A 13,955-nucleotide genomic window follows, 5' to 3' on the forward strand; every position below is an offset into this window, starting at 1 on the left:
AAAATTTTTTGTGACTTGGCACATTCTTAATAAAAATTATTTTGCTATGCATTTAGAGAAAATTAAAAAAAAAAATTTTAATCTACAAAATTCTTCAATGAATTATCGCATAGTTATAAATTTCGAGAAATTTTTATAAACAATTATAATTTTCATATTTGTTTATTTGTGTTTATTGAGGATTTAATTAAAATAGAAAAAAATATATGTACTAAATTCCAAAATTATTACAATAGTTCTTTGATTAAAAATGTATGGGTGTTTAAAAATTATTTTAAAATTATACAAAATTTTTTGACAAAAAAAATAAAGAGATTTATTAATTAAAAATGATTACTATTTAATCAATAATTTCTTTTGAAATGAAAATAAAGTACATTCAATTTCATGATAAGAAGTTAGATCGAATGCTTCTACCATTTTAAGTAAATAAAATAACTACACGTATTATTTTGAAAAAATTCAAAATTTCAATTATTACAAAATTAATTTTTGAAATTATTATACATATAGTGGGACAATTATTGGAAGAATTCATTTTTGGCACTTATCATATTATTTTCATTACATTATTTAATTAATATATTTTTTGTTAAAAATTTTTGAATTAGAAAAATTAATAATAAAAAATTTGTAATTAATTAATGATGCAGCCAAATTTTATTTCATAAAATCTTCTGAAATAGTAAACAATATAAGAAAATTAAAATAATTTTTCAAATTTAATTTGCAAATAAACAAAATATTAACAATTTATTAATAAAATACTATTTTAAATCAAAAAAAATGGATTGTTAAAATTTCATTTACAATTAATGAATTCTTTTTACAATGTTATTGACAAATATTTTTTTTAATAATTCCTATTTAATACGAAAATTTTATTATTTCAAATTTACTGATATTTTCTTAAATATTTTCTAAATATATAATTATAATTAATATTACAATTAATGGACGATAATAGATTTATTTTATTATTTTTTCTCGCATAAACAAAAAAAAATAAAGACCAATTGTAAAATTATTACTTTCACCAAATTTGAAATATTTTAAATAAAATTGTATTTAAATAAAAAACAAAATTAAAGAAAAAATAAAATAAAAATTATTGAAAGTTACAAAAAATTTTTATCACAAATGGAAAATAATTTTGGTTTTTTTTTTTTAATTAAAATTTTGTTTTTCATAAATTTTTTTTTTTTGCGCTTTTTTAATTTTTTTTTTTGTGGGTTTTTTTTTTACTTTTCTTGATTACTTAAAAAACTAGTTAAAAATTTTATTTTTTTTTTTATTTTTTTCTTATCTTAATTTCTAACATTATTCAATAATTCATATTTTATAAAGTAATTATTTATATTTTATACATTATAAATTTTTTTTTAGGGTTTATAAAATTATTTACAATTATTATTTAATTTGTTCATATTATATTTGATTTATTTGATAATTTTTTTTTTTTTTTGGAAAATAAACAAAAAATTGTAATCTTAATAATTTTATTATTTTTTCAGCTTTATTTTATATTGTATATAATATTATGTAAAATGAATGACATGATTTTTTAAAAATTTAAATTTTATACTTAATAGTACTCGTAATTATATATGTAATTTTGTTGAATATAGGAAAATAATAATAGTTTTTGTGATGAAATGTTATAAATTAAAACAAATTCTTAAAATTCATCATAAATTTTATATCAAATTTGTATTGAGTCTACATTTTGTGTTATTATAAATTTTATACATTTTCTTTAATATGCAATTAAAATATTTAATGAAATTTTTTAACTTTCAATTAAATTATAAATTAAAATTATGACAAATCAACTATTTATATAATTTAGATAAATATTATTGCAAAAATTTTAATATCACGATATTTTAATAATAAAAAGTGTATAACTCGTCAACTTAAAAAGAAAAATATTTGCAAAATTGAATTTTTTAATTTAATATAGGTACACATATTATATAATTACCTTAGGTTATACAATACCTGTTCCTTCTGATTCGGAAAACTAAATTATGCTGTTTTACTTTGATATTTCTTCAAAATTTTATTTAATTACTGATAAATAATTCTTTGACTTTTTATAAATTGTTAATTGTAATTTCTGAAAAATTAAGTTTTTGCAAATATTCAATTTTCCTTTTAAGCTAACGTAATTTTTTTGTTGCATAATATAGAAAAATAAAAAAAGAAAACAAATTAAAATCAAAACGTAAATTTATACTTTGTATGTATTTACCATTACAAAACTTTTTTTAAATATAAATTGTATTTTAATAAAACCTAACTTTGTATCATATTTATAAATGCCTTTTGATGCTGATACTAGTACCGGCATCAAATTTATCGTCAAATTAAAAAAAAATTAAAAAAAAATGAGATTTTTATAATTGCATATTTGAGAAACAATAACAAAACACTAGGCATTTAATAAATTAATTTCATATTATTATTATATTTTTTTTTGTTTTTTTTTTTAGAAATGAGAAACCCTAAAACAATTTTTGTTTTAAATAACATTCCTCTGGACGAAAATATGTGCGAAAATATAGTGTTCGTGTGTGTTAAAAAAAAAAAACCAGACCGTTGGCTCATGGTAGACCGATATTATACTTTTTTTTTTTTTGTTTTAAGTAGAGTAAGTATATTGAGAACATGCTAATATTTCTAGTTATGTGTTTATACGCTACAATTTCATTATCAAAGCTTATAGCTTAAATTTTATTTGTACACGTATGTCATTTATGAAAAAAAAAAAAATATTTTAGTAAAGCAATATATCTATATATATACACCTATATTATTCTATATTCATAATTAATGTGAATGAGGTTGTATCTTTTAATTAAGAGCGAACAAAATAAATTTTTTAAGCTTTTAACTTTTGAGAAAAATTGAGTGGTGATAAAAAAAAATCAAAGCGTAAGTAAATATATTTTACCAATATGAATCTGGTTTTTGTTTTTTTTTTTTTCGATAAACAAAATTGAATTACTTACACAACATTATTTTTATCTATAAATTATATATGTATACATGTACATTTTTGTATAAAAAAAATTTGTTAACATATTAATAATACGTATATGTAGAAGGGAAGACGCATACTAGGTGAAATATCGGATGCCTCCTCGGCAAAATTGTTGCCATTTATAAGAAATGTGGATTGCATTCGGTGATCCAGCTGATTTTTTTTTTTTTTTTGGTTTCTAGTGGCGAAGTTTTCCGCCAATTTTTCCATTGGAGGGAGGATTCGGGGTTTGTTAATTGGCCCTTTTTTTTTGACCTAGGGCTTAGTGTCGTGTGAAAAAGCCGCATTGCTGACTAACTTTTATTTCAAAGTGAAAATGAATTATTTATTATAAATGAATGTTATTAAACAAAGTATAGACATTATTTTCAAAGATAACACCATGGAGATAACAACTTGGAACACCATACAGAACACTTTACACCTTTAAATTTTTTTTTCGATAAATACAAAATTTTTGATTTAAATCAAATTAAAATAATTTTTGTCGAAATTGTTTTCATTACTATTATTATTGTTTTTGTTGAAAATATTATAAAAAATGATAATAAAAACAAAACTCTAATAAAGGGTGACTAAATTGAAAAAAAAAATTGCTTTAATAACATTTTTTTGCTATAACAAAAAAAAAAAATATAAAAATATCATATGAATTCAACATGGTCAACATCATATTATAATTGAATAAGCTTTTTATTGTTTCTATAAATTAAATAAACTCAATGTTATACGATTACAAAAAAATTTGTTATATAAAATTTAATATCAAATTGAAAATTTTGAACAGAAAATGTTTTAATGGATGTGAAGTTAAAAAAAATTTTTCATTATTTCAAGCTAAATATTTTAAATGTTTCTCATTTTTATATTAAGATAAATTTTCATATTTTTTATTATTTAATTTTTAATTATGTGAAATGATATAAAAAAATGATTGAGTTATTTATATACTTAGATTTTTTTTATTAATTTAAATTTTTTACTTTTGTTTCTTAATTGTTATTTACGTATTCAATTTTTGATTTATTTGTGAATTATTATAAAATCCTGAGCTGATTTCATTTAAATTAATATTTATTTTTTGACTATAATAACTTAAAGTTAAGTATTTGAAATTTACTAATCGGAGAAAAACAATAAAATATACATAGAAAAGTTTTGAGAATTCTGATGGCCTATAAAATGTGATCAGACTCTAAACACTAATATATTTAAAAAATAAAGAAGAAAATCGTATTTTCCAAAATAAAAGTAGTTTCAGGAGTTTTTTTGCTTTTTTTATTTAAGTTATTTCAAATTACGTGACACAACCACATGTAAATATGTAACGAATTGGAAGAATTAAATTTTGCTATATAAATAAAATATGCATATTTTGTTTTGATTGAATGTTTTAGAAATAATCAATCAAATTCATTATTCAAATTATCGTATTTGAATTAATAAATATACACAAAAATCCTTAATTTTATTTTACCAATATTGTTAAAAAGTAAATGATTATTCATTTAGTATAATAATTGCAATGATGTAAAGTAATATTAACTCTCAAAACTTTAGTTGTATGTTTTTTTTAAATAAATTTTAAATGATTTGTTTTTAATAAGGCACAATAACTATACTTTTAGATAAAATTTACAAAAATATTTAAAATATTGTTACTTTAGAAGTTCTTTTCAAAATTTGGCATTAAACACTTTTCATGCATAATAATTATTAAATAGGAACGAAAAAAATATTTCATTTGGAATGTACAAATTATATTTTAGACTTAAAATAGTTCATCATAATTTTTAATACAATAAGAACTTCAATTGAACTTTGCAAATTTTATCATTTTGACGTATAATGAATATTGAAAGAAAAAATTAACATAAGTAAATAATAAGAGTTATTCTCTTTTATAATAAATTATAGAAAAATATATTTATACATATATGTATATAATATTAACTTTGTGAAAATGGGTTCATTTTAAATGATTTTTCCCGCAACAATCGCTCACAAAACCTAATTAAATAATATTAAAAAAAAAAAAGATAATAATGTAAAGTTTGATTTTTCAAATGTCTTTCATTTCATTATATTTGGCAATTGACATGTTTTCTTTAAATAATTAAAATTCTCTCCTTTATCATCTATTCTATTTTCGTTACAATTATTCGTAATTGAATTACGTTTCTTATAATGATATTTTGTATTTTGTCATTCATTGTACATACCATCAACTAAGAAATCCATTCGCCTATAATGTCTTGTTGACCAGTAATCTTTAATACGACGATAACTGATGATAGCAGCACCCATAAGAATTGGAACAGCAAATATAAATGCAACAATTGGAAGTATGTAATCACGATGATTTCCATGTAAATCTTCTTTAACTGGCTGAACAATCGGTTCTTCAATTGCACCTGAAATAGATAATTTACTATGTTCGTTTTTCTCAAGTTTATTGGCATATAAGCCAATGGCTGGAACATCTTCTTGACTATATGTTATTTTAGGTTTTTTTGGCTTAGGAGTTGTTGTTGTTGTTGTCGTCGTCGTTGTTGTTGTTGTCGTAGTTGACGTTGTTGTAGATGTAGATGTTGAAGTACTAATTCCTTTATTGTTATTTGTCGTCGTATTCCCATTGATTGTGCTATTATAATTAATTTTAGTATTAGATGGTTTAACTATAGTTGATTTTGCTGGTGGATTTATAGTAGTTGTTGAAGTAGAAATTGGATTTAACTTTGTAGAATTAACTTTTAAATTCTTTTTGTTATCTACCAAACTTTTATTATTGCTATTTAAAAGAATTTCGCTTCCACCTTCAAGGTTAATCGTTTGTGAATTAGTCTTTGTTGTATTTTTTTCTTTATTCAGAATTGTTTTAATTGTAGTGGAAGAAATTTTTTCTTTACCATCACTTGAACTGTTTTTAATTTCTGTTGAATTTTTATGGTTTGTTTCAGTTTTATTAAATTTAGTTTGCTGTATGCTTTCTACAGAATGTTTCGATGAATTTTCGCTTGAATTTTTTGGCCTTGATATGGTTTCATTTAAGTTTTTGTACATTAGATTCTTTTCATTGACATTAATGGTGCTGTTTGACGTGTTTTTATTAGTTGTTTCGACTAATTCAACTTTTTTCCTTGCTTTAATATTACTAGGTTTCGAGGTAGCATTTTCCGATTCTGCTAACTTCTCTTTTAATATATCTATTGTAAAATTTTCCTTTAGCTCTGAGGCAAAAGAATTTTTAATTGTATAATTTTTTATTTCATCAATCTTACTAGTAGCACTATGATTATTCTCAGAAAAGCAAGGTAATATCAATAAGATATTACATAATAAAAACAAATTTAAATGTATCTCCATTTTTTCACAATTCACTAATATTTTTTGTTTACTTTTATTATGCGAATTTTTTCTTTATTAATTAATGCAAAACATTATACTCAAAATTAAATAAAAAAAATACTTTCACTACTTAGTTATGTCTGACAGACAAAACGACTGAAAGCTCCACTTCCACTTAATGGAAAACAACAAACCGAAAAAAACTTGAGCAAAATTCAAAAAGTTCCAAGTGGAATGTCAAAAATTGAGTGGAATATTTTGGCATTTGTTAAGTAAAAACCTGTGTATTCACAATAATAAAATTACAAAGAATAGAAAAACTGAAAATCTCACCTATCATGAAATGAACTTAGATATTTAAAAGCTGCACTTTTTTTTCAACTAATTAAAAGCTTTACTATCTATAACATTTAATTTTTAAATCTTACATTTCTAGATTTTACATTTTGACACATTTAAGTTTTGAACCTAGATATGAAACTGAGACAAAACTTTTATAACATCATATTAATATTATCAGCTTAGAAATCCAGTAACTAAAACGATATAAAACTAAAAAAAATCAAAGCTATATTCATTCATATGATTATATTCAGGCAAATATATGATTATAAGAAAGAGATTCATTTAGAATTTTTTCATAAAAACGTCGGGCATATTGTGAATAAGTAATGTGTTGAATTTATATTTTTAGTTGAACTATTGTGAATTCGGTAATGTTTTTGCTGCATATATTCTAGTTTACTTATCTGACATATTAATGCTTGTACAAATTCAACAAATTTACAGCTGACTATTGTTTGTTTATAAATTGTTAAGTACTGAATGTTGGTTTTTTAAATTTTGGTTAAACTGACCAAGTAAAAATTTGTTATAATTAATATATAAAATTTGTATTATATATAAGATATGTATAACTTCCCAAAATTAAATTTTGAATTGCGTGTTTTCAACTAACAAAAGTATTTATTTTTAAACAAGTTATTTTCAAATAAATTTTAGTCTTGAAAATTTCAGTTTTGATTTTGTGAAGTTTTTGGTAATCCTAATAACGTATTGCCCTACTTAATTTACAATTTCTTAGCCAAGTACTTATGTATCAGTTTTCACCAAGAGTTTAAGACACAAATTTAAATATTCCAACATTGGAAACAAGAAATTTACATTTTCTGGAAAACTTAAATGGCACTAACATATTAATTTTCCCCATATAATCAATAGGTTGTACATGATTTAGACAAATTAAATCTAACAGAATATAACTATTTTTAACAATTTTATAAAAATTGTCAGTTTATTATTAACCAGTAGGAACAATCGACAAGAAATTAATACTTTTAGTTTCACTTTTCCTTAGTTTGTAGACGTTTGGTGCTTTTAACATTAATATTTTATACTTATGTATATAAAAAAAAGGTATTACTCTTCTATTTTAGATTTTTTCTCTGGGACGTCTCCACTCACACCAGTGGAACCAAAACCATTTTCACCACGTTCAGTTTCATCAAGAGATTCTTCTTCAACCAGTTCTGGATAAAATATTTGTTCACAGATAAACTGAGCGATCCTATCCCCCTTTTTGACCTACAAAAAAAAAATTATATATTTTTACATTAAGTATCTCGAAATTTTTACTTCAAAATCTGTGTCCGAATGATTAAATAATACAACTCCTAAATTTCCTCTGTAATCCTCATCAACAACACCAGCACCAACGTCTATAAAATTCTTAACTGCTAATCCTGATCGAGGTGCTACCCTTCCATAAGATCCACTTGGAACATGAACTTGTAGATCAGTTTTTACTAATGACTTTCCACTAGAAGCAAAACGAATAAAATAAGGTGTAACAAAAATGTGAAAGTTATGCAAAATCAATAAAAGTAAAATGTAAAATAAAAATGTAATATTTACCGTGCTGGAACAACACAGTCGTAGGCACTTCTTAAATCATATCCTGCCGCTTTAGCTGATCCTTTAACGGGAGCAAAAGCATTATTAGTTAATTTGGCATAACGTAATATACACTTTTCTACGACCATTTTAAAAGTAATTTTTGAATGATATTTTCAGTGTGACGCTCGGAACAATAATAAATGAAATGAAGTTCAATCGAAAAATATTACCTCTTTATATATGTACACTATTAAGCGGTTTTTTGCGCCAAAAACTCGCAAAAAAACCGCGTACAATCTTATTTATTTTATACCGCCCGGTAAAAATTCAATTTACGACCTTCAAACTAAGAACACTAATGACGAAGTGCGTTCTTCACTTATTTTAAGAAAAAGTATTACCGTTGAGAGAAGCATATGACATATTATTATTTTAATGTTCCAATATTCTAATTATGTAACATTCTATAATTAATTATGTGTATTTTTGAAGTTTTCCTTTTATATTTTCTAAAACTATATTTTTAAATATCTGAAAAAAAACCATTAATCTTTATTTCTCAAAGTTGGAATAAAAATTGTATTTTTACGAGATGATGCTGCAGAAAAAAAGTTATTAGAATTAATAATTATTTTCGATTTAAATTACTTAGATTTAAATTAAATGCTAAATAACTGAAAATAAAACCCTTTTATTTTTTTAGAATGACAAATTTTGTATTGTATCTATCTATTTATTATATTATATTAGATACAGTAAAAACACTACTTATATAAAATTTTACCGTATTCATTATCAATGTCAAATACAAATTTACGCTATATCTTGACATAACAAAATATGTGTCAGCTGTGTTTTATACTCAAACAATTTTACTTCGTTTACATAAAAACCTAAATGTTGCTAACGATTCATATACATTTTAGAATTGTCAAAAATCATATTGACAATAAAAAAAACGAATATATTAAAAAGAATAACATTTCACTTATGTGTGTATATAAAAATACCATATGTATCAAATTTGACATATCAAAATGCTGACAAACATACACAAAAAAAAAAAACAAAATTTAGTACAAAAATGAAATATTTTTTAACATTAATGATGTTCGGAAAATTTTGAAAGTCAGTCGTCTTGTCATCTTGCTGCAGTGAATAAGTTTACTGTTGAATAAAAATAAAATTGTAAACATCCGGTCGTTTACATTCTTTTAACCGTATATTTTTTTTTGTATTTGTATCGGGTACTCTTGTGTTTTTTTTCTTCTTTTTTTTTTCATTTTACAAAACATATTTTTTCTTATTTACTTAACATAGAAAAAAGAAAATAAATTATACAGAGAGTTGAATTACAAAAAAAAAAGAGAAATTTGAGTATATTTGGAAAAATCTAAAACAAAAAAAAAATTAATATAGAAATTAAGTGTTATAAAAGTGTGTAATTTAGTTGCTCAAAAATCATATTTAAAAATTGAAAAAAAACCAAACAAATTTATTTATTAATTTTATTTACTTCCATTTAATTATTTAATGATTATTTTTGTTTTTTATAATTTATAATATCCAATAATATTAGTATATTTTGTGTGAAAAAATAATTTAATATCAAAAGCAAAAATGTAAGTAAAAGGATAAAGAAAAAAATTCTCAAAAAAAAAAAAAAATAATAAAAAGTAAATCATAAGGTTCCCACTACAGTATACTTACCTACATACCTTCATATCTGCGAAAAAATATAAAGTTATAGTTAACCTACCTTAATAAAACGTAAAAAGAGTAGTAAAATACAACAATGGAATAAATTTTCCAAAATAACAGCAAAAATACATGAAAAAAATTAGAAAAAGTGTGTTAAAAATTAACGCAAAATAAAATAAAATAATAAAACGTATATTTGTAATAATAATCATAAAAAAAAAAAACCAAAACAAGAAAAAAAGAAAGTTATAAAAAGAAAATTTTATTTTAACCTTCTTTAATAACAGAAAATTCTTTTGACAACGTGTTATTCACTTTTACATTCCACAATATTATATACATAACATACCTACCAACATTTATATATGTATGTATGTGTTTTGAAAATCTTAAATAAATAACTTATTTTTTTTTTTTACTTATATTTATTTTCTGATCAACTCTATAATTTTGAAACCAAAAAGGCAACTTTGTTTTCTTTGAATTTAATATTGAATAATAAAAATCTTGTTTTTTTTTTACCTTTTTACTCCATAGTTCTATGGGCGAGTTGCAAATAGATTTTTCCTGGGGATATCTCTTTTTAGTATAATTCTACAAATATACATATATTGACATACTAATAGTATATATATATATATATATATATATATGTATAAGAATATAGAAACCGTGTTATTTAGAATATTTTTATATTTTGTATTAATACACCTAGGCGTTAACTTTATGTAAATATCTATGTATGTACATATGTAAAGATATCAATTATAAAACAGCTCCTACATTTCAACTTAATTTTAGTTAAGTATTGACTAACTAGTTCTTTTTTTTTGCGCGATTATATTAACTAAATTTCTATTAAGTATACATATATGAACCGGAATTTTGTAATCGCGTTTAATTGTATAGGAACCGGATAAAATATGTAACAATATAGTTTGGTTTATATTCTAGGTATACATATATAATGCGGTATAAAAGTTAACCTACTTCTTATTGTTCTTGAGGGAAGTTTTATATTTTAAGTATATTATAGTATTTAATAGTATTGTACAACAAAATAAATATATAGATAAATATCTTTAAGTTAAACATTTAATAATATTTAAAAATTAATATTTTGTTATACACATAGGTTAGACTTAATATAGGTTAAAATTAATGGTTAAATGTTGGACAATTTACTTACAAGCTATATTTTTGGTTAAATATTTGTATTATTATTTTGGCAATAAATTTATATTGGACACTAAATTTTTGCCTATATATACTTAATATTACTAATATAGGTTCAACATAACTGTTATATACTTAATAATATTTATTACTTTATTGTTATCTAATAAATATATATACTAAAATTGTTTTGTGATAACAAAAATTATTTTGGACAAAATGCATTAAAAGTTATTATTTCCAATTTTTTTTTATTAAATATTTATTGCTTACACACACACTTGTACATATTTTATTTACTATGTAATTATTATCCGGTCGGTGGTTTTTATTTTTACTTGTTTTTTTTTTGTCCTTAATTGAAAAATATTTTATTAAAAAAGTATATTCTAGCCTATGTAAGTAAAATTTAGTAAGTTAATAATATATTAATAAAATAAATTGGATATCATGTTTCTCAAAAAAAAAAAAGAAGAAAAAACAAAAAAAAAAAAAAAAGAAATTTAATATTGAATATTGGGTTATACTTATGGCTTGCTGTTATACTTATACCGTGACATCATTTTCTGAAATTAAATTCGAAATTCAAACTTTTACTTTTTTTGTTGGTATTTTTTTTTGTTCCTTGTATATAGATTTTTATTGCTGTTGTCTATTTAATTTCTGTTTTTTTTTGTTTTATGTTACCATTATTCTTTTTGAGTTTATTTTTTTTTGTTTTGAGTGCGTCTCTCTATGAATGGTTGTACGTTATATACAAGTATGTGCTCCAATTCTATCATTATATTTATTATACTAAATATTTACTTTTATAGACCATATTCTATTTGTTATTTTTTTTTTTTTATAAAATATTATTATTGTGTTATACTTACATACTGAGGTATATTTGTAATCTATTATCTAAAAGTATGTATAGCTGTTATAAAAGTACTAATTTTATATTATTATTAATTTATGGAATAGAAATTGATATAGCAAATTTAGAAAAATATACTAAACAAATCATATAATGGGATATATTTTAAGTGTTATATATACATATATGTGAAAAATGAACGTAAATTGCATAATACGAGTATGTTGATATACATATATGTACATATATTTATGTATATATATATATATCTGAATATTATTTAAGCAAGTCTACTTAACTTCCATTGTCTACTTATATATTAGTTCTAGCGGAATCGAATATCGAGGCGGTATTGCCTCCCAAATATTTAAATGATTGATAAATAATAACAAGAATTCTATATTATTTTTAAAATAATTGTATTGTATGTTTACTCCTGTTGTATGATGCATATACTTAAGGAGGTACATATAAATATTACTAATATGCTTTAATTTGTTTTTCATATTTCATCTGTATGCATTTCTCCTAATTATAATCCATAACTTTGAGGTATTTTAATAAATTAATTCTTAGTTTCAACTTTTAATATTTTACGAGCATTTAGAGTTTTTGAAAAATTTTTTTGCTCGTAAAATTGTTGAATCTGTTTAAATTTCATAAAATTTATTACAGTGTAATTTTTAATTGATACACGGTTATCTATAAGTAGTTTAGTTAAAATATTAACATTTTGTAATAAAATTGAAAAAAATTTGTTAAAATAAAAATAGACTTGCTGCTTTTGATATTATATGTATTATAGAATACACAAAATTTGAACACCAATTTACGGTTAAAAACCATTTTTATTAAATTCTCTAAGATCTTCAAAGATTATTACAGTAATAACGTAATTATTGTTTAAATCTATTGACAACAACTGGAACGTTCAATCTCTATTTATGAAGAGTTTTCGACTCCTACACATACATTAAAGGCATATTCAGGATTATTGTATAGAAGAATAAGCATTGTATTTAATAGACTTGAACTGAAAAATGTTATTTAATTTAATCCAGGTATACAATACATAGGAACAGCGTTTTTTCATTAGAAAAGTAAATATTTTGAATTTATTCTATGGAAAATTAAAAAAAAAATTTAAAACATAAGAAAGATCCAGAATTTTGTTTTATCTGTTTTTTTAAATCATGATGTATATTATTTTTTTTTTTCAATTTTATAATGAATAAAACTATTTTTAGATGATTTTCAATTAAACAATAAGCAATTGAATAAAATATCGCCATAAATAGTATTGATTACAAAAAATTCTCTCTATTTTTAAAACCATACTTAAATATTTAAAAATATATAATTATTTTTAAACTGGTTGAACCACTGAGTATATATAAGCATGTATGAGTATTACATCATTTAAAAACAATTCTCATTGAAAATTATAAAGAATTTTATTTGTATAAAAATAGCAGATGAGTAAATATTTGCTCTTCAATTTTAATGCAATGCATCTTTATGGATTTTAGAGTTACCAAATTTATACAAATTTATTATTCCCCCCAGTTTTGATTTGATATGTTACAGGATTTTTTATAAAATTTATATAGTTTTAGAAAATTAATTAATTATTTATGGTTAAATAATAAATACTATTACTGCTTATTATAGTTATTAAAAAAAATGTTTTAGTAAAATAAGGAAATAATTTTTAAATATATATTCAATTTATAATGTAATACATTCACTGTTGATTTTGATTTGCCGTATTCCTCTAATTAATTTAATTTCATCATGTTTCTATAAGATTTCGTTCGTAATTACTAACCATCTGTCAATAATCAATTATATAGTTTTAGATTCTCAGACACATTGTAAACATATGGCAATGCTCCATGTAATGCCTATATACCATACATTTATTAAACT

General features: G+C 21.5%; 3 protein-coding genes across 3 annotated transcripts in view; 1 reads left to right on the forward strand and 2 right to left on the reverse strand.

Annotated features, from left to right (window-relative positions):
* Nucleotides 1-4,734: 4,734 nt before the first annotated feature.
* On the reverse strand, nt 4,735-6,543 carry LOC129605301 (putative uncharacterized protein DDB_G0268234). Its single transcript, XM_055514975.1, has one exon. It carries the CDS (start codon nt 6,410-6,412, stop codon nt 5,252-5,254), a length of 1,161 nt encoding a protein of 386 aa, XP_055370950.1. The 5' UTR covers nt 6,413-6,543; the 3' UTR covers nt 4,735-5,251.
* A 640-nt stretch (nt 6,544-7,183) lies between these two features.
* LOC129605302 (deoxyuridine 5'-triphosphate nucleotidohydrolase) lies at nt 7,184-8,641 on the reverse strand. The gene is made up of 3 exons (XM_055514976.1): nt 8,309-8,641; nt 8,030-8,213; nt 7,184-7,978 (listed from the first exon to the last, which is right to left on the reverse strand). The coding sequence occupies exons 1-3, from the start codon at nt 8,434-8,436 to the stop codon at nt 7,814-7,816; spliced, it is 477 nt and encodes a 158-aa protein (XP_055370951.1). The 5' UTR covers nt 8,437-8,641; the 3' UTR covers nt 7,184-7,813.
* Nucleotides 8,642-9,607: 966 nt separating this feature from the next.
* LOC129605307 (anoctamin-5) overlaps nt 9,608-13,955 on the forward strand; it is a 93,559-nt gene continuing 89,211 nt past the window's right edge. The window contains exon 1 of the mRNA XM_055514983.1: nt 9,608-9,912. The gene's annotated coding sequence lies outside the window, so the exon portion shown is untranslated. The remainder of the gene's footprint in view (nt 9,913-13,955) is intronic.

Source organism: Condylostylus longicornis, unplaced genomic scaffold, assembly GCF_029603195.1.
Source record: "Condylostylus longicornis isolate FDR11 unplaced genomic scaffold, ASM2960319v2 ptg000013l, whole genome shotgun sequence".
In the NCBI taxonomy this organism is placed as follows: domain Eukaryota; kingdom Metazoa; phylum Arthropoda; class Insecta; order Diptera; family Dolichopodidae; genus Condylostylus; species Condylostylus longicornis.